At 35.3% G+C, this 21,707-nt stretch overlaps 2 protein-coding genes across 4 annotated transcripts in view; one reads left to right on the forward strand and one right to left on the reverse strand.

The window, feature by feature from the left end:
* MCPH1 (Microcephalin) overlaps window positions 1-21,707 on the reverse strand; it is a 53,420-nt gene that overhangs the window by 18,407 nt on the left and 13,306 nt on the right. The window lies entirely within an intron of this gene.
* Window positions 10,102-15,970, forward strand: Zip48C (Zinc/iron regulated transporter-related protein 48C). 2 transcript variants are annotated; one of them, XM_073992543.1, is made up of 2 exons: window positions 10,102-11,191; window positions 14,708-15,970. In XM_073992543.1, exon 2 carries the CDS (start codon window positions 14,719-14,721, stop codon window positions 15,736-15,738), a length of 1,020 nt encoding a protein of 339 aa, XP_073848644.1. In that variant the 5' UTR covers window positions 10,102-11,191; window positions 14,708-14,718; the 3' UTR covers window positions 15,739-15,970. The 2 variants fall into 2 exon arrangements, with proteins under 2 accessions (XP_073848644.1, XP_073848645.1); XM_073992544.1 differs by having other exon boundaries at window positions 10,228-10,387.

Consider the following 21,707-nt stretch of genomic DNA (forward strand, 5'->3'; position numbering starts at 1 on the left):
AATGTGTTTCGGAGGGCAAGTCCATGTTTTCAGACAAAATAGTCCATAAACTCGAAAAAAAAAAAAATAAACAAATGAAATCCTACGTTGACCAACTTAAATGGATGTTGTCCACAAAAATCAAAATAAGTGATTGAACTTGGTAGAACCGTTGTACATGGTAATATTTCTCCTAAACGTACATCAAGTTCCTAGTTCTGGTACCTTGCGCACAAAAGTTATTGCATTTTGTAACTACACTTGTGATTCTGGCATCAACGATATAATTTGTTTTGTGCTTCCCTGTACAGTGCTGCTCAAAACATTTGCAACTGGAATGACTAGTTCATATTTTATATAGTTCTGATGTAGTTTGTGGATTTGAAATGCCAATATTTTTGTAGATTGATGGTTTATTGAATCCTTTAAAAATTAATTAGCAAAAATTTCACTTATTTTACAAAAAATATGCAAAACAAAGCTCGAACTCACTTTTGGTTCTGCTCAAAACATTTGCAACTGAGAAAATTTTATTCAAAATCTGAAGAAATTATTTTTGTTCTGATAATATATTGTGAATTAAACATTTTATTTATTATCGGGAGACATCGTAAAGGAAACCAGTTAGCTAAATAAGTAAATATACCCTTTGGAATCCTGTGCTCTAAGGATAATTGTTAAATACCAAGTTTTTATTCGATATTTAATAGTCTAGAGTCCAGATTAGAGTCCCGGAACCTCCTATTATGAATTTAGATTACTATAGCTGATTGCGTCCGATAAGAACATAAGCATATTTTCAAAAAATTACTAGTTTTACGTGGTTATATATACGTTTAGAAGCGGTATTATGCCAAAACATTCTGTTATACGCCAATTCTGGAGTGTGCATGGTGAGATTTTGACATGCTACCTGTCCGGTTAGTTCTTGGATCTGATAAATACCTCGACCTCATGTATCCTGTACCATTTCTGTGCATAAAAATACCTCCAGGGCAATATAAAACACCTTATACATTTTGGGTCAACTTTTTCGTATAAGGGGACAAATTCTATTATCTTTAGTTCTGGTGATCAATCAAATTTTTTCAAGTCATATAACTTAAATATTGATTTATATCGAGGGGAAGTACTCGATTACACTACTCCAAAAATATAACCACACATTTTTTTAATAATTTCTATGAAAAATTCCATTTTTCCCGGAAATTGCTCTTTTCCGAAAATTTGCCTATTTTGGTATACCGGTGTCTTTGGTATGTATCGGAGATGTTTGTATAGATTTATCGGTGTCAAGTCTTTTTTTAACATCTGTTAATGACCTCTGAGAGATCTGCTTAATAAATCGTATAATTTTTTGACCATCCCCTGCAGTAGATGTTGTTGTCCTTACATCTCCTTCCCATTTTATGGCGATTTTAGTTCTTTTTACGCAGTATCCAGCTCTGTTTTAGATATTGTGATGTTCCTATGTTTAGTTTTGGACCTCGTTGGATCCACAATTTTCAAAAATTACCATTTTAGCAAAGCGTTGATGAAAATTTCTGGTCGTAATTTAAGTTTTTCTTAAAAAATTGGACATGTCTTGTTTTCGGCATACTTGTCTATCAAAAGTAAACATATGTGGGATAAATGTACTCCTCATGAAAGCTTTTTGCCCCCTTCTTCTGATTAAAATCAATTTGATGCCAATCAATACAAAAAACTTGTCAAAAATTAACTAATAGATATTCGTACCACGGAGTTGCAAATGTTTTGAGCAGGCTAAAACATGTGGTCCTCCGATATTTCACATATTTTTTAAACATAAGTGTTCATAACTGGATAATGTTTTTTAAATCTTGAAAATATGGTCAATAAAAAATCAAATAACAAAAACAAACATATTTCAAAACTCAAAATGTCCCTAAAAATAGATTGAATTTGATATAGGCATTTGAGTTGCAAATGTTTTGAGCAGCACTGTATATCCTATGGTGACGAACTAAAATGACCGGTTGACAGGAAAACTATAAAAAGGAATGACTTCCAAAATTGGATTTAAGTACTATGAATGATTATGTCGGTGTATTCCTTCAGGTATATCATCCGTACAATTTCAATTCTTTTGGGCTGTTATCCAGCTTGTGGAATTTTTAATAGTGGGTAGTCATTGTAAAGGTTGTTTTTTAAGCTAGATAGAACTTTAAATTGTAAAAAGTAACACAAAAAATTAAATTTTGATGAAAAATAGGGTTACCAGCCAAGTCGGACTATAGGAAAGGTTTGGAATTAAATGACTAACATTAAAATAAATAAATAATTCGAATATACAAATTTCGAATGATTTGTGATATAAATGCTAGTCTCCAAGCTTAGCCTTCGTCCACCCACTAAAAAACACCATTCAATATGCCTGATGATCGGCCTAACCACCCGTGAAACGTAGCATAGTGGTTGAATGTGTGGGACTTCGGTGGATTCCTAATTTTTCAATGTACCTATTAGGTCTAAATAGCTCAACTCGAAAGAGAATTAATTCAACTTTTTTTTATTTGTTTCAGTATACTCTGACAAATCATCATGAATAGACTCACGCTTGAACAACGCTACGAAATTATCCAAATTTACTTTGAAAATCAGTCGTCGATTTGCGCAACTTAAAGACGACTTCGTCATTTGTATGGCGTTTAGCGATGAGGCGCATTTTTGGCTTAACGGGTTTGTTAATAAGCAAAATTGCCGCATATGGAGTGAGACCAATCCACAAGAGACCCTACAGACTCCATTACATCCAGAAAAATGAACCGTATGGTGTGTTTTTCACGCTGGTGGCATCATCGGACCTTATTTCTTCAAAAATGAGGCCGGAGCTCGCGTTACGGTCAATGGAGATCGTTACCGCACCATGATCAATGATTTTTTGTTTGAAAATATGGATGACATTGATCCGGAGGAGATGTGGTTTCAACAGGATGGCGCTACCTGCCATACGGCGAACGCAACCATCGACTTATTGAAATCAAAATTTGGCGATAAGTTGATTTCGAGAAGTGGACCTGTCAATTGGCCTCCAAGGTCGTGCGATTTGACACCTCTCGATTATTTCCTGTGGGGCTACGTGAAGTCACTGGTTTATGCTGATAAACCAGCAACAATTGATGCCTTGGAGGCCAGCATTGTTCGTGTTATTCGTGACATACGGCCATCAGTGCTCGAAAAAGTGGCCAAAAATTGGACTCCAGAATGCACTTCGTCAAGAACAGCCGCGGTGCCCATATGACCGAAATCATTTTCAAATGTTAATGTCACGTATTGATCTTTCGAATAAAAAAAATTTTGATTACAATTTAATTTTTTGTGTTATTTTTTACAATTTCAAGTTCTATCGGGCTTAAAAAAACACACTTTATATATATTATTTTTGAAAGGGAAAGAGAATACTTTCTCAGATATGGGCCCCAATGTCTTTCATACATCTCTCACACTAATGTTTGTTGCAATGCAAAAATTTTATTCTGTTTAGGCTGCTGTTTTTTGTTAGGACCACAGTTTTTAATACATACACAACAAACGCCTAACAATTTACGATGGAATCTTCAAAAACTTCTATAAGTATAAAATATTAACGACGATTAATATTAGAATATACCTGTATAAAGGATCATTTAGAGGCGATGTGGTTGGTATTGATTAATAAAGGAAACATTTAAAAACAATAAAACCATATATATAGTTTCCCATAACATCAAGTGTGGTAGGTATTTGCCGCAACACACCGTCTTATTTCAAATGTTATACCCTTAAGATTTGTTAGTTCATCACCCTTAACCTTGTCGTTGTTGGAGTGAACCAACACAATACATATACAGAGATGAGATATACATATCATGTCATTTTGACACGTTGTTTATTTAGGCACTACGTGCCAAAATAATCGTTACTTTTGTTTTAACATTGCGATTCGCATTTGTTTATTTTCGTAACGCGTAAAACTATACTAAGATTATCAAAGCTGAAAAAACACAATCTCTAACAGCAAAGTGAATTTGTATAATTAGTACAGTTGAACAGGGTTATAACGAAACAGGATAACATGTATTAGAATTAAAGCACTAGTTGACATTTTGTAACTCGACACATATACAAAATATCGGGTGGAATATATAGAACAAAAGATAAGCCAATGTGTTCAAAATACAGTGGAAGAAATCTAATTTCCATTGAATACAATATACTAATGAAAGACCATATAAATACTTCTTTTGACCATTTCAAGAACCCAAGGGAGATTAATTTGGTCAAAAGTGTTCTAATCGATGACTGCCTTCAGCTCGTAAGCTTCATTAACTAGGGTTTGTTTAAAAAGTAAAATAATTCTGGGCAATAAATTCTAATTTTTATTGAGAGACAGGACGAATTTTTGACAGAAAAAGTCGCCTTAAAACTCCTCTAATATCCAATGAGGAAATCCTTGGTCCTTCGACGGACAATTTTGACGTCGTATATACAGTGAACTGTTGAGATATACACCTACAGAGTCAAATTGAAATTGAAAGAATTTTATGGTTTTAAGAGCCGCTTGGCTATGTAAAAAAATAGTGACCGGTTCAAAGATCTAAGCATCTAGACAATTTATAAAATATGATGCCTTATTGATCGCGAAGATTTTAGTTTGAAAACCACTGCACCCCCATTCCAACTTGCATTAGGATTCAAGATCCAGTTGTTAATAGAACGTCCTGCTGATATTGATGAAGTGATGGGAAGTATTTCGTAACATCTTCTTCTTCTTTATTTGCGGATCCGTTATTCGGATATAAGCGATCATACAATACTATATGTATTACAAATTAATATATTTTAATGTTTTATGTTATGAAATTATTGACAGCTCTCGATTCTTCGCAGCATATATTAGATTCGTTTCATCCCAGTATCCTGTCCATTCTTGGATGTTCCTTAACCAGTACGTCTCTCTTCTGCCTCTTGTTCTGTGTCCTTCTATATTACATTTAATAATGGCTTGTATAAATTTATATTTATGGTTCCTCATCAGGTGCCCCAGGTATGCGATTTTCCTTGATTTTGCGGTGCGTAAAAGTTGCCTATCGAGGTTCATTCGTCTTAGAATTTCTTGATTCGTAATATGCGATGTATAGGGTATCTTCAGTATTCTTCGGTATACCCACATTTCAAATGCTTCAATTTTTTTCTCATCTGCACTTTTTAGGGTCCAGGTTTCTACTGCATATAGTAGTATAGACCAAATGTAGCATTTGACAAATCTTGCCTTCGTTTTGAGACCAATTTCATGGTTTGTAAGTGTTTTTTTGTATTTAAAAAAGGCATTTCTGGCCATCTCCACTCGACGCTTAATTTCGTTTGATGTGTTCCATTGGTCGTTAATTAAAACGCCGAGGTATGTAAAAGATTTTACGCGTTCGATGTTTTCGTTTTTGATATTTAGTGACGTTTCACAACTGACATATTTTCGACTTACAATCATATATTTTGTCTTCTTTATATTTATTTTGAGGCCATATGATTCGCTTACGTACGTGAGTTTGTCTAAGAGTTGTTGCAGCCCAGATATACTGCTAGCAATAATTGTGGAATCATCAGCATAGCGTATATTATTTATAATTTTACCCTGAACTCTTATTCCAATTCGTTCTCCTTCAATTGACTCATTAAATATCTTTTGGGAGTATATATTAAAAAGAAGCGGCGATAGTATGCATCCTTGCCTGACTCCTTTTGATATGGGAATTTCGTCAGTCAGATCACCATTTATTTCAATTCTTGCAGTTTGGTTCCAATATAAATTGCGTATGCATCTAATTTCTTTTTCTTGTATTCCAATTTCCCTTAGTATATTTATCAATTTGTCGTGTTGGACGTTATCGAATGCCTTTTCATAATCAATGAAACATATATAAACATCTTTTTGAACTTCGCGGCATTTCTGTACCAGTACTTGGATGGATAATATGGCTTCTCTGGTGCCCATACCCTCCTTGAAGCCGAACTGGGACTCTCCCATAGCACGTTCGCATTTCGTGTAAATTCGTTTGTGGATTATTCTCAAAAAAATTTTTAATATGTGGCACATAAGGCTAATAAGCCTGTAGTCACAACACTTTTTTGCATTAGATTTCTTTGGTATCGCAATAAAAGTTGATTTCAGCCATTCGTTTGGATATTGGCCAGTATCATACACATGATTGAAAAGTCTTACAATGAGTGAGATGTTATCACCATCTATTAATTTTAAGACTTCAGAAGGAATTTCGTCGGGTCCGGTTGATTTCCTATCTTTTAGTGATTGAATTGCATATTCTACTTCGGATTTGGTAATTGGGTTTCCCGTTAAAGATGTATTTATGTTGTTATCATATCTTGACCGTTGGTCGTCAGTGAATAATTGTTCAATATAGTTTTTCCATCGTTTCTTTATGTGTAATGGCTCAAAGATTGGTCGATTGTTGTCATCCATTAGTACTGATGGTGATGCTCTCTTATACACTCCTGCGGATTCTTTTAGTTTTTTATGAAGATTGTAATCATCGTGAATATTTTGTAGATGTTCAATTTCTCTACACTTTTCATTCAATAGAGCATTTTTTGCAGCACGCGTAGCGGTGCGGATTTCCTTGTTGATTTCCCAGTAACATGGTGTCAATTTAATTAGTCAGAACACCAATTCGCTAGCTACTGTGCAGCGAACTGCATCAGTTCTAATTACTGGAGCTGAATACAGAATATGAGCCCCTGGATATTTTGGTTTAGTATTTGGCATCCAGAGGTACTTTGGGGCTCAGAGTGATAAACATATATTGGTGCTCACATAGATATGTAAACGTTCTGCAACAGATATGTAGCCAGGTTAGTCCAAGTGACAGAGTCGGTCAGACAGGCTACAATTCGTCATCTCTGTACTTTGACACAGCAGGAGTAATCATCACTATCCATTTTCACCGATTGTGTGTATTGTGATGAATATACAGGTCAGAAGACAAACTCTACTTTGAGAAACCCTTAAGTATTTGGCATGACGGACCTGGATGCAAGCCATTGAAGCCAATAGGTCGGTAATCTCAAGATGTACTCTCATTTAAGATGTCAGAATTGCTACTGGTCACTGGTCACTGCTGTATAAGATCTATGACAAGTGCGAAGTCGAGGAAGAGGCAGAAACAATCGTGCTCATTCCATATCGTTGTCCTAATCTGGCACGGGTCATTTTGAGGTCATTTTTAATCCTCTTACGTTGATTTAAGCTCTTCTCCACACTTTCTTTCCCGTTAGTTTGTTGGTCATCACGTTGTGAAGTAGCTTGGCATCATACAACCTAACCTAAGGCACTTGGAAATCCATCTTGTGTTTGGCAACAAGTAAGGATATGAACCCTTATATATATAATAATTGTTCCACAAACATCCCAGGCGGGACAGGGGAGACTTCTCTCGTACCAATGAGTGCACCCCGATTCATATTAGCTCAATGATATGGGCCCTACTGTTTATCGCCGAGTCCGAACGGCGTGTCTTAAGACACCACTTGTAGAGAAGTTGTACAAGGCTGAAATACTCAGAAAATGTTGCCAACATAGCATAGACAAGGTGCAAAGGGCAGCCTCGATCCTGATAACTGGAGCTTTTAGAAGTACACCACAAGCAGCTCTGAACGCGATGCTAAACCTCTTGCCCACGAGACTTAGCATCAAAGGTCAAGCAGCACGTAGTGCCCTAAGGCTAGGTGAATTGAATCGTTGGCGTGACAGCACCTATGGTCATGCATGCATTCTTCGAGAGCTATGGCCAAACCTTAGCTTAAATCAGCAGGGGAAATTCAGCGACTATTTATCACCAATCCATAGATTTGATGATTTTGATGTCGTTATCCCTAGTAGAGATGACTGGATCCGTAGTAACCCTCCTCTGGACGATCTGGCTTTCTATACAGACGGTTCCAAGATGGAAGAAGGTACCGGAGCTGGCGTCTACTGCGAAAAGCTTTGCCTCGAATACTCATATATGTTGAACAGCGACTGTAGCGTTTTCCAAGCAGAAATCTTCGCGATCAAAATGGCCGCAGAGTTGATAAAAAGTCTGGATGCTGAAATCTTTGAACCGGTGACTATCTTCGTTGATAGTCAGCCGGCTCATAAAGCTATCAAATCCCCCAATATCAAGTCTGAGGCCGTTCTTGAGTGTAGAACTGCCTTGGCGAACCTAACTAATGCTGTCCGACCCATAAGCGTAACTACTTCTCTGACAGTTTTTTCCACCATCGCCAAATAAACCACCCTCTCTGTCTTTATTATATCTTCATTCTTTCTTATTAATAATTCATTTATTACTACTCTCCAAACCACACCCCCTTTTTTCTTTATTCTTCTCTCTTTTCTCTTCTCTTTTCAGGTAATTCTGAACCTCCTTTTTTCTTTATGGATGATCACAATGGACCGAGTGGCGTAGTCAATATACATATATATTGACTACACATCCCCAAACCTAACCTAACCTTGCCAACATTACTGAGGGGTATTTTGCCACCGTTGAAAAGTGTTTGATGTTGACTGGCCGGGGAATCGAACCCACGACCTTCAGAGTGCAAGGCGGGTGTGCATACCATTGTACCACGGCTAAATTCTATTTCTGGTACAGACTGACAGAATCGTAGAAATTGTCCATATAGGTCTCTATGCTATTGGCAAAGTCCTTATTAAACTATACCTAATTTTCCTACAGAATTGCTTATAAATTGTTTTTTTTTTTTTTTTGTTGGGACATTTTTATACCCTCAAGGGTATATACTCTTATATCCAACCAAAATGTTCGGACCTAAGCCGTTTCGAATAGATCTGTTTTTTGCAGGTTGTTCTCGGGGACCCTTTTATGACGGTACAAGTATTTTCAGGAGCAATTTCATGCTTTCTGAGAAACTTTTCTGCGATACTGCGTTCGTCTAAATTTAGGAAATCTTAGATAATCTTCGAAGTTGATTCTTATCTGTCTACTCCTTCATGTACCAAAAACGATATCTTTTGAACGGAGCAACAGATTTGGTCTAAACTTTGGATTTCTAACATTTTGTAAAAACTTAGTTTAAGTTCGGAATTGGGCTATATCGGTCCTCTACTTTTTGTTTAAATGTAGTTCAAGGTCTGTTCGAGGATCCTTTGGGAATTTTTACTGAAGTTACTCCTTGGTCCGCTTTTCAACGATATTAGGTTTTTCGTGGGCAAGTCCATGCTTCCTGGCATAATGGTCAAATAGCTCTAAATTATACGGTGACAAACTGAAATGAGTGGTTTGCGAGATATCTATCAAAATTAATGAATCCCAAAATAAAATCCACTTTCAAAATTGACCTCCTTTTCCGCAACACTTTTGAGCTTATTTGTAAATCCATATTTTTTCGACAAGGTCATACATCCAAAAAGGGCCACAATATTCTGAAAACACAATTTTTTAGGTAAAGCATGTTTGTTGTGCAGCCGATGGTATTCGATCTGTCCATAGATGAAAGTTTCACACAGACTGAGGGTATAGCTCTGTCGGCAAAACCGATATAAACGTGTTCACTTGTTTCCAATTAATTGTATCCAAATTGCAATTGGTTTCCCTATGCTTCCACGTAGGTTATGTGCTGCTACAACAACAACAATATAACAGTTCTGAGGGCACCCAAAATGCATATCAAAATACAATTATATATGTAAGTCATATTTCTGTGGGGTGTAAAGATTGTTCACTTTAATGCAGTTTGACTGTATGAACAAAGGATAAGCAATGTAAAAAACTAAATACATATGTAAAAAAGATTAAAAATAAAAATATTATGAAACAAAATTTAAAAATGTTTTTAGATGAGAAACGTCTTGGTAATGGAAGGGGGATGGTCTTATCAGTACAACAATAAATTTGTATAATATTAACTCTGAAGAGATACCAAAGACATCAACAAATACGATATATTTCCAAAGTAAACATTCAAATTTAACCGCCTAAATCCCCACCTCGTTTGACAAATACAACACTGAAAACAACCTGTCTGGTATTTTGCACATGAGAGCATCCCCTCACAACCATAGTGAGAGAGAAAAATAAATAATACAAAACGGAAAAAGAAAGCATGCCACCATTTGGGACATGAGTATAGGTTGTTGATAAGAAGTTACTATGAGAGAATACGTATGGAGTTTATCTATGGACGCTGTTTTGGGAGGAGGGCGGTGGATATGGTATAGCCGAAGAGCACAATAGCCAAGAAATATAAATGTATAAAAGAGCTGGCTAAACACAAATGGAATTCTGACAGCAGTAGTGGCAATTGAAGCCATTAGTCGTAATTTTACTTGTGTGCGGAGTAGTAGTTTAGTTTTGCTGGAGCCAAACTTTGTTCGTCGTCTCTGCGTTTGGTACGACAATTCTCTGACATTTTGTTTTAATTTTATTGTGTGGTTCGTCTTTAATTTATAATCGTATATTTTTCATACATACATACATGTACGTTGCCCTTAAATGAAATAAAACCAGCATCGCATCATTGTTGACGCGATAAATGTGAGCAAAAGACGAAGATACAAGTGTAAAGAAATGCCATAAAAAATAAAAATATAATTGAAAGTAGAAAAATAAAACACAATACCAAGTGGAAAAACACGTAGCCAAACAAGTGATGAAACTAATGGGAGAAATGTGCCTGGTGTTCCCCTAATGAAAACCTTTATACGACCATTAAACAAATTTACCAACTACCAAGTTTTGGGGTGTATATTATAAACAAACAAAGAAACAAGAATCTCCTTCAAAATACATAATACAAACAATAACCATTTAACCGGGTCATCAACATTTTTATAACAGCTGTTTTTAGAACACATATTTAACAAAAGAAATAACTATCGCTGGACCATTCATTAGTGTTGTGCATTTCCACCAAAGTCTGTTTTTAATGTTCTGAATTTAGTATTCGACGACGACATCGGCAACAGAATATATTTGTTTTGTATGTAACGCTGGTTGGATTATTTTGTCTGTATGTGTATAATTTACATACACGGTCGCTTCTGAGATCATTCATTACTTTGCTGCTGTTAAAGTGACGGGGCGTTGAGAGTATAAGAAGCAGGAGGAACGTGGCAGTTTTTACCAAAAACCAACAGAAAATTTTAAAAGAAACTCTTAAATTTAACGTAATTACTCAGCTACTTATTAAAAAGGTAATTATTATTAAATCGCATTGAAAGTACACGTACAACATTCAAAAATCACATAGAGATTTATGAGGAAACAGCAACAACAATAACAAAAAAGTAACACAAGCGGCTTTAGATTGATTTCCTTTCACGGTCACCGCAAAGTCTCTTGCATTTATTCCATTGCTTGCTTAGCAAATACATTCTACCGTATTCTAGTCTAAATTTTGTCCAAAAATCTGTTTGAATGATGCCTGCCAATGGCAACACACTTGTCGTTCTCCGCTATATTGATAAATCCAAAGCATACCGTGGAATCTTCAATGAATTCAATAGTGTTTTTATGTCCCCATTTTTTCAACTATTTCTTTTATAGTATTCGTGATGTTATTTTAATTGCGTATTAACAATGACTCTTCATAGCAATTTCAAGAGTAATAAATACAATACTATGGAGAAAAGTTGGAAATAAAAAATATTTTTTTTTAAATTTTGAAAGGTTTTTTTTAGAATAAACAATTTTCCCATTCAAAATCTTTTTAACATTGTAGTAGCCGAGATTCAAAATTTTGCATATAAGCATGTTTTTACTTATGGGTACTTTACACGATATGTTTTTTACATACGGGTTGTCACTTTTTATATACAAAAATATGCAAAGGGACAGCACATATGTAAAATAACATATCGTGTAAAGTACCGATTAGCATAGGTAGTCATTTATGGCACATTTTTTACTTGCCAAAATAAATCTTTTAATCGATCCGAACAGTAAATTAGTTGTTCCTAATATTTGGGCTTTTAACTACCAAACATAACAGCCGGTTTTACCTTGTTGTCGGTATGACTAAAAGTATATGTGATTTTCGCCAACATTTAAAAAAGTCCCCCCATAGAACATAACTTGGCTTCATAAGATCCTTTGTTTTGCCATATAAATGTCATTTCATGTTCCGGAAAGCCATATGACGATTAATTTACATCAATAAACATTTAAGTTTAATTGTGCTTAATTAGCAAAACATTTCAACATTAATGATATATTATTAATTCAAAACAAAACAATCTGCAAGCAATAGGATTAAAACACTCGTTCTTATTCACATAGCTAGAACAAATCATTTGTTCTTGAAGCCGAACTCACAATAGGAAGTCACATGTCTTGGCCACTTCACTTGAGGTTTTCATCGAAGTTTGGCCTTTTCCAACTATGTAAACCGTCAATAGGGTTGCATTCAAATTGATTTAAAGCTACGTCTACTTCTCTAGTTATAGCTCATATAGCCCAGATAAGTCCATGTTTGCTTTTAGGCATTTTCTTTAAAACTCTGTGAAATGCCGGACCTGCTTTTGTAAGTAGCCAGACCCATGGTACAATCATTGATTGTTGTACCATGAGAAAATTCGGTGTAGAGGTACACAAAACCCCATTTACACCAAAAATATGCATTTTCCAGTTTTGTCTACCTGCCTGAATCTACTGTCCTTTACTGCCCAAACCAATTCTGAAGATTCTTTTCCTTCCTTCTCAAAGGTGTTCGATCTGTGATGCCGTCTTGGTCTTATCAGGATTTGTTGTCAGAACCTATTTAGCAAATTCTCCGAATTTTTCGTTATGTGTTTTCGTCGGCATAAGCTTTTGGACCATTATGTATGGAGGCATTATATAACTGTAATCAGGACCACAAGTTACTTTCGGCGAAATTTTGTAATCGATCTTCGAACAGCGCATAAACAACACATTTGCGAAATTTTGGGATGTGATAAATGTTCAGCCAAATCGGATACTCATTATAAGGTTTTAGTGCTCATCACTCGTTTGAGTTGATGCCGATGGGACGAATGGACTTGCCCCCGAAAAAAATTGTAACATCGTAAAAGGGGAGCACAACATGCTGCACAAAATTTCATGCAGATCCGTCAACAGCCCCTATACTGACTTGTGCCAACAATTTTAAAAATTTGTGTGGTAGCTACTCAAAATAGTGGACCGATTGGTCCATATTAGGAGCTGATCTATGTCTGGAGGAAATATGACGTTGTGCAAAATTTGAACCCAATCGGTTGCTGCCTTCGAGAATGATCGTGAGCACCATTTGAAAATGTTGAACTTATGTGGTTGGAGGTACCCGAAGGAGTAGGCCAATATTGCCCATCTTCCAACTACATCTAAGTTTAGACACAATATTACGAGAGCCAAATTTTGGATAAAATTGGTTGATCCGTTCGATAGTTATGTTGCTCTCCAGCCAGCCGGACCGACGGACGGACATGGCTAAATTGACTCCAAATTGCCAGAAACCGATTTCGTCCAAACACACATTATTTTGATGAGGTACATTTCCATCTTTTCATAGTGGATATACCCTCTCCTCTTTACCCTAAAGACTTGGGTTATAAATATGGTCAATGGTGGGTTAACCAGATATGAAACTTTTGCCGACTTTCGAAACGTCAGTTGCTTTGTAGTCGTGCATGAAACTAGGATTTCTTAGATCGAGTTCTCCACTACTGCAATTTCAAAAAATTACTCTAGTATGGAATTTGATCTAAGAACGCCTAGTTTCATGCACGATCACAAAGCAACTGACGTTTCGGAAGTCAACCTTTATTAGGGACGGATCGATCCGGAGATACAAGGAAGAACCTCTACATCTGAGGTAGTAAACAAAACGCCTTTCAAAAGAATGGTGAGGATATCGCAATTGAATTCCGGATGGTGTATCCGCAAAAATTTTTCTGGGCCAGAATTAAGAAAGCAGCGTAAAGCATCCGCGTATCGCGGCGCACGTCACCTCTTTCTGAAATGCAATGCAAAGTCCACTCATCACACTGCAAAAAAACGCCTTTCAAAAGAATAGTGAGGATGGATGTCGCAATTGAATTCCGGATGGTGTACCCTCCAAATTTTTTCTGGGCCAGAATTAACAAAGCAGCGTAAAGCATCTGCGCAGCGTACCTCACATTTTCTGAAATGCATGGCAAAGTCCACTCATCACACCGCAGTTCTCCATAAATACATCCTATGGTAATGGCTTTTCTTCTGAATCTACAACTGGAACAACATCAGAAACAATATAGTCAGCCTGTTGCATTTGTTCACCTCATTGAGGTTAGGCAGTATACATTGAATAGAATCTTCTAATGTTGGTTCTGCGGTATCATCACAAATACCCAGCTCTTGGGATACAAAGAGCAGCGAAAAGTTTCTTTCCGTCAACTCAGCACATCTTCACATCACAGCACACCTTAACATATGTTCTTATAGGTCTTTAAAGTTGTTGTTTTAGCAGCATATGTTTAATGCTGATGCTTCTATAAGATTTGATGCTTTAGTCATATTCCTTTTGCTCTATTAGTTTGGTTTGATTCCCAAAAATCATTAGTTTTATTAAAACCAGGGTCATGTACATTCTTTCTGTTATTAATGTTCACTTATTTCTTTTTCGTTAAAATCCAATCCACCACTGTTAGCAGAGCATATAACAGCTGTTTTGATATAAAAATAAAAATAAATTTATTTTCGTCTCTTTTTTTCAGAAATCTACAAAATGTTGCCAAATTACGGTCCAGTAACACAAGCCCTTTTGGGTACGCTCTTAACATGGGGTCTCACAGCTTTGGGTGCCTCCTGTGTGGTCTTTGTGCGCGGCAATCAACGTAAATCTTTAGATGCCGCTTTGGGTTTTGCTGCTGGTGTTATGGTGGCAGCATCTTTCTGGTCTCTCTTGAATCCTGCCATTGAAATGGCTGAATCATCTAACTTATATGGCATTTATTCTTTCCTACCCGTGTCTGGCGGTTTCCTTTTGGGTGCCATTTTCGTATATGGCTGTGATAAATTGATGTCTTATTTGGGTTTGAATTCCAACGATATGATGTTGCAAATGACCCAAACCAAGGATAAGGCGGACATTGCTATCGATGATAAAAAGAATGGTCACAATGGCATGGAAGCTGCCAAGAGTATGGACAGTTTCTCAGATTGCCTAAGTGTACAGCATAGCCACTCGGAACCCAGACGCCGCAAGAAGCCAAGTGTTGATATTGAACGCACCAACACAACGTATGTTACAGAAGCTGAAAAAGAAGCCCAAAGATCCGGTGCCCAATGGAAACGCATTATGCTATTGGTTGTGGCCATTACCGTGCACAATATTCCCGAAGGCTTGGCAGTGGGTGTTAGTTTTGGTGCTGTTGGACAAAATAATGCCTCGACCTTTGAAGCTGCACGTAATCTAGCCATTGGTATTGGTATTCAAAATTTCCCCGAAGGTTTAGCTGTTAGTTTGCCCTTGCATGCTGCGGGCTTTAGTGTATTGCGTTCCCTATGGTATGGTCAATTGTCGGGTATGGTTGAACCCATCTTTGGTATTTTGGGAGCTGTGGCTGTGACTTTTGCCAATTTAATTTTGCCCTATGCTTTGTCATTTGCCGCTGGCGCCATGATCTATATTGTTGCTGATGATATCTTACCGGAGGCACATGCCAGTGGTAATGGCAGCATTGCAACATGGGGTACAATTGCTGGTTTCCTAATTATGATGTGTTTGGAGGTTACACTGTCGTGATGTCACTACTGCTATTGCTACGACTACTACTACTGTTGTTTCTATTGTTGTAAACTATTATGTTGTGAATTTGTGCACACCGGTGTTAAAAAAGCTATTGCAGCTGTCAATGGCTTATTAACAATTCCTAGAAAAGTTTTGTCTTTTGAAACTTTTCGTACAAATAATGCAAGAACTTTTATGATATACTTAACTTTTTAATTTTAATTTTAATATAGATCAATTAATGCAATTGAAAAAATAGAAAAACAAAAAAAAAAAAAAAAAAAAAAACGAAAAAAATTATGAAAAACAAAAAAAAAATAATAATGTGGAAATTGCAAATTAGTTTTTGTTTTTAGAAAACACATTCCCCATTACATAAAGTGCCCACTATAACAAAGCATAGCTATTTTAAAGCTTAGTAAATGTTTCACAACAACCCTATATCAGCATTTAAAAACAAAATATTTTGTGTGTAATTTACATTGTAAAAGAAAGACAACCTGAAAAACCTATGCACAAAAGTTTAAAATACTATTTTTTACTTATATAAATGCCTCGAAAAGTACTGCAAAAGAACAAAAAATAGCCCAATACAAATAGTGTACTTAAAAAAGTATTTTATGTAAAAACTTTCCACAATTTCCATTTTGCTAAATATGTAATTGTATAGTTGCATGCAGATGTAAAAACCTATACATTTAGATTTTCCTACCTTCTTAAGCTTGATTATAATTTCTTTTATTCTTGAACTCACAGCAGTATAAAAATAGCTTTTATTTTTAAGATACGTTTTGTCTGTAATTATTTTTATTAGTTTAATTAAGAGATAACTAATGTAAGAAAGAGATTTGTAATTCAAATTGTAAATAATGCTGATTATGACTATCACTAAAACCAATTACAAACAAGCAAAATTAAAAAAATACAAAAAAAAGATAAGTAAATAAATAAAAGACCGAATACAATTAAATAAAATTGATTTTCAAAATCTGTTTTATAAAAATCGATATATTTAAAAGAATGCAATTGTTGTTTTATTTATTAGTAGACAGCGGAATTTTATGCAACCCCTATTTTTGGTCCGATTCATGCCAAATTTTGAGACTGGGCATATTTTTGCATTCGAAACATATGACATATGCAAAATGCATAAATTTTTGCATATGCAAAATTTATGCATTTTACATATTTTCTTATGCAACAAATATTTCAATAATAGGTACAAAAATGTTTGTGTGTACAATTTTTTTGTTTAAAATTCTCGTCAGACAAGTCAATAAAACAGAAATGTATAACCACAGCCACAATATTCAAAATACCGAATATCGGGAGGAATCGCCCTATGGGGGCTATATGAAGGCCTGAACCTAAACCGACAAATTTTAGGTGGAAAGTTTTTTACCCCCAAGGAAGACTTAATACCAAATTTCAGCCATTTCGGAGGGATTTTGAGGCCACAACCTTCAAAATACCGAAAATCGGGAGGTCCCATTCTATGGGGCCTATATGGAGACGTGGGCCTAAGCCGACAAATTTCAGGTGGAGTGTTTTATACCCCCAACGAAGACTAAATAGCAATTTTCAGTCATTTCGGTGGGATATTGAGGCTACAACTTTCAAAATATCGAGTATCGGCAGGTACCGTTCTATGGGGGGCTATATGAAGACGTGGACCTATGCGGACAGATTTCAGTTGTAAAGTTGCATACCCCTAACGAAGACTTAATACAAAATTTCAGTCATTTTGATGGGATATTTAGACCACAATCCTTGAATATATTTTGTATATGGTTTTGCATATGCTCACTTTATGCAGATATGTACAAATATGTCAAAATATGCACGATATGCAGAATATGCAAAAATTTCTGGGCCTAATTCGTTTTATTTTGTAATAAAACGAGTTTCTGTCTAATCAGATTTTCTCTACGACCATTCTAACCATATATGCATTTGCATAGAATTCCGCTGTCTATTTATTAGATATACATATATTCTATCTTTCGAATAAGAGAATATACTATTAAGAGAACATACATTTCATACAATATGACAAAGGGTTTTTTTTTTTTGAGTTTTCTTAGAAAGCATGGACTTGCCTCCGAACAAAAAATTATACCGTCGTAAATAGGACCACATGCACAACATGTTGTCAAAACGGTCCCAGACGAGTACTTATACTGCACTCTTTCCAAACTTTGTGTGGGAGGTACACGAAAGAGTGGCCCGATGTACTCAATATTCGGACATAATCCGACGTAAGAAATAATACGATCAATGTATCGGTTTCTCCCTTCGAGTGTTATCTATCTTACGTACAACCCAGATTAGTTGGTGCTTCTAGCCCGAACCCAAACCCAATTTGGTTGGACCAAATCGGGTTCTCTTTAGAGTTATCGTGTGCTTCGTTTTAACAAACAAGTTTGAACTTTCGTGTAGAAGGTAACCGAAAGAGTGGACCCAATATGGCCCATCTTTAAACTTGATCCAAGTTTGAACGAAATATTACAAGAACCAAATTTTGGACAAAATCGATTAATCCTTTCGAGAGTTATCGTGCGCTCCAGACGGAGTTTTTTTTTACCAATTTTTATCGAAACATCCTGTACGAATTTGCACGTTTTGATTTTTGCGATATTCAGCCCAATCACGAATATCAACTCCCCGTGAGTTTTTTCACTTTTTCCTTTAAGTTAAAACGGCAGAAAGATATAGTTCACGGCGAGCTTACATTCATAATCACCCTGATTTTGTATTGCAGGTGTATACAGATTTTTGTTGATTCAGAATAGGTGTGTTCGTTTACTCAATAATTTTTACAAATTTGTGAAAGTCCAGTAAATTCTTGTAAACGACTAAGGTCTTTTGGATTGTACTGTAGAGTAAAATAACAACAAATTTTGAGTAAATGAACACACATAATGTCGGAATGCAGTACAGGGTCACTTTCTGACCTTTAGGTAAAATTTAGAGTTTTGATGTATTCTAGAACCTACAGTACAATTTTTGAATAATATTTTTCAATTCTATTTCAATTTATTTATTTACATTCAATACAAAGAAAGCCATTTAAGGCCAATATATTTGGAAGATTAACTTAACATAGTGCTAAACTATGATATGAGAATTATGATTTTTAAATCCGTCCATTCGGATTTAAAAACTAACAATAATAAGAATGGCACCCCAGTCATATGAATATTGTAGAAATTTAGATAAAATAAAAAGGATCCCATAGCAACGAGTTACACTTGTGTATTCAATGTTCCCATGAAATGTGATTTCAAATATTTCTTATAGGTGATGTAAGAATATCAAAACTTTCTTAGTGAACTTGGAAAACAGTTCCAAACTCGGTAGACAGATACCAAGAAAGAATGTTAAAAAATAGAAGTACGTATTGATGTACTATTAATTTGTATGTTGCGGGTAGAATATCAGGGCAATTATGAATTGTCAAGTATCAAAATGAGCGATTGAGTTAGTCGTCGTTGTGCATTGAGCGAGACCGGACGCTTCTAAGAAAGACTAAAGCACACTACATATTTTCTTTGTTTTGTAACTTTGTATTTTATTAATGAATTGCTTTTATGTTAAATAAACCTGAATTATAAAAGGAAACCCTCTTGACAAAATATTTCCCTCGGAATTTTCCGCACGGAATATAATTTTAAAAAGTGAAATTCTTTTAAAATCTATACTTGTAAAACTTTGAAAACTACTAGATTCGCTTAATTATGGCGTATTCTAGTCGAATCGACAAAAATATTCCCTTTTGGGCACAAATACGGAAATAAACAATTGTGAAATTGGGGAAAGGGAACAAATTTCGCACGGAATTTTTATTCATGATAGCACTGTATATAAATGAGAACTCTCGAACCAAAGCTTGAGGTTGTTGAGTCTTCTTTACTTTGTAGAAATGCAGAACAGTACGCATATTAATGTAGTCCCGATAATTGCAACCAAGTAAAACTGATGTTAATTGGTGTCTACATGTTCATGGATACCCAACTGAAAAATATATCTTACAATCTTACGTACCAATTTTTCTATCCTGTCAAGATTATAAGACCACGTTCCAAAAAAAAACTCCAATGCCATTTTTCTAACATTTAAAGGTGTAGAATAATAAAGTCTTCTAAAACTAAAGCAAACTTTTCTTGTGATATCATTTATATGATCAGTAAAATTAAGTTGAGAATCGAGAATTATCCCAAGACATTTCAGGGAATCAACAAATTCAATAAGTTGATTATCTTTCACAATACTGTAATGAGATGGTTGATTACGATAATGAAAATGTAGAGTTTTAGTCTTTGTAGGGTTTATTTCCAACTTGTTGCACAACAACGAATTTGAAATAAAAATAAGATGAGAATTTACAGATTCTTCGGAAGAATAGAAACGAAATAGTAAGAACATATCGTCTGCAAAAACATAAGGTTTTCATATAGAGATTTCTAATGCAGAAACAACGTCATTAATGTAGGCAAGAAATATAATGGGGCCTAAAATCGACCCTTGCGGTACACCAGACACATACTGCTTAAGCTCAACTAGAAAATAATGAATTAATGAATGAATTATTTTGATCTGATACGAACACATTTTTATGGATTTTTGAAAATAGGATCGAATTAACCCAGGTCATTTTAATGGCCCACACGAGGCTTAATTTTTTAACAAAAATATTCCTAGCGTTCTAGTCAGTTAAGTTGCCAAAGTTTCTGTACTAAAATTCCCCGTGAGTTTTTTTCACTTTCACCCTTAAGGTGAAACGGCGAAAAGACAAAACTCACGGGGAATTTTTCGTTCAGAATGAACCCCCTATGACTTCAACCCTAAAATGGGTTTTGGATTTTTATATATTTCTTGAGTTTAAATAAAAGATCCAGTTTTGTTGTATTATAGGAGGACCTATAGTAAATTTTTATTGCGAACAAATTTGTAGAATATTTTGATTCGATAATAACATTTTATAGGAGAGAGATAGTACCCAAAATTCGGAAAATTGTCCACTGTGCAGTGTCTGAATAAGTATTAAAATTTGCATATTTATTCTTAATCATGTCATATAGCCATTGTTGGTTTGTAATTCTTCTGGAGCAAATTCAATTTGAGTATTTATAAATTTAATAAATATTCAAATTATTACGGTTTCTTAAGAACAAACCTAATCATGAAAACAGTTTAATAAAATTTAAATAGCTGGACAAACTTGTGTTACCTGTCTTACGCTGGGGTTTTAAGACAAAGCATTCCTAATGAATTTTACGACCATTTTGGTATATTTTTACTCCTTGCACTCACAACGGTTAGGACATTGTTTCTTGTTATCATTTTATCAGTATCATTTTTATTTATATTAAATTAATGGATATTTCCACAAAAATCCGGTGTAAACATTCTTCTTCACATTACATTATTAGTAATATGTTATAATAATACAAAATAAGTTTCACATGCTAATTGTAATTGTATAGCTGTACACACGGTCCATCTAGGCATGGTGAGACCTGCTGATATGCCATCAAAATATATAACGAAATTATATTTTTATATTAATGTGAAAAATGTTAAAATTATTTCCGAAATCTGTGGGTACAGAGGGTGGTCTCGATACTGAAGCCAGGCAAGGATGCCAGCAAAGGTGAATTATACAGACCGATTTCGCTTTTGTCGCCCATAGCAAAGAGCCTTGAGAATTCTTGCAAAAATGTTTGGGGTCACTAAAAATTCATTGAAAAAGGAAAAGCTGTTTCAAACTATTGTTTTTGAAATCAAAGAAGCACATGTTTATTAAGGCCTTAATTTTTTCAAATTTAACAAAATATCACACAGCAGAGGTGAATTATAGATCGATTTCGCTTCTGTCGCCCATAGCAAAGAGACTTGAGGCATTAATCCTCCCCAGTGACAGGCATAGCAATCTAGTTGACGATCATCAGCATAAGTTCCGTAAACTGTAGAGCACGACAACA

Source organism: Musca autumnalis, unplaced genomic scaffold, assembly GCF_047663935.1.
Source record: "Musca autumnalis isolate F117 unplaced genomic scaffold, ASM4766393v1 scaffold_5, whole genome shotgun sequence".
Lineage (NCBI taxonomy): Eukaryota > Metazoa > Arthropoda > Insecta > Diptera > Muscidae > Musca > Musca autumnalis.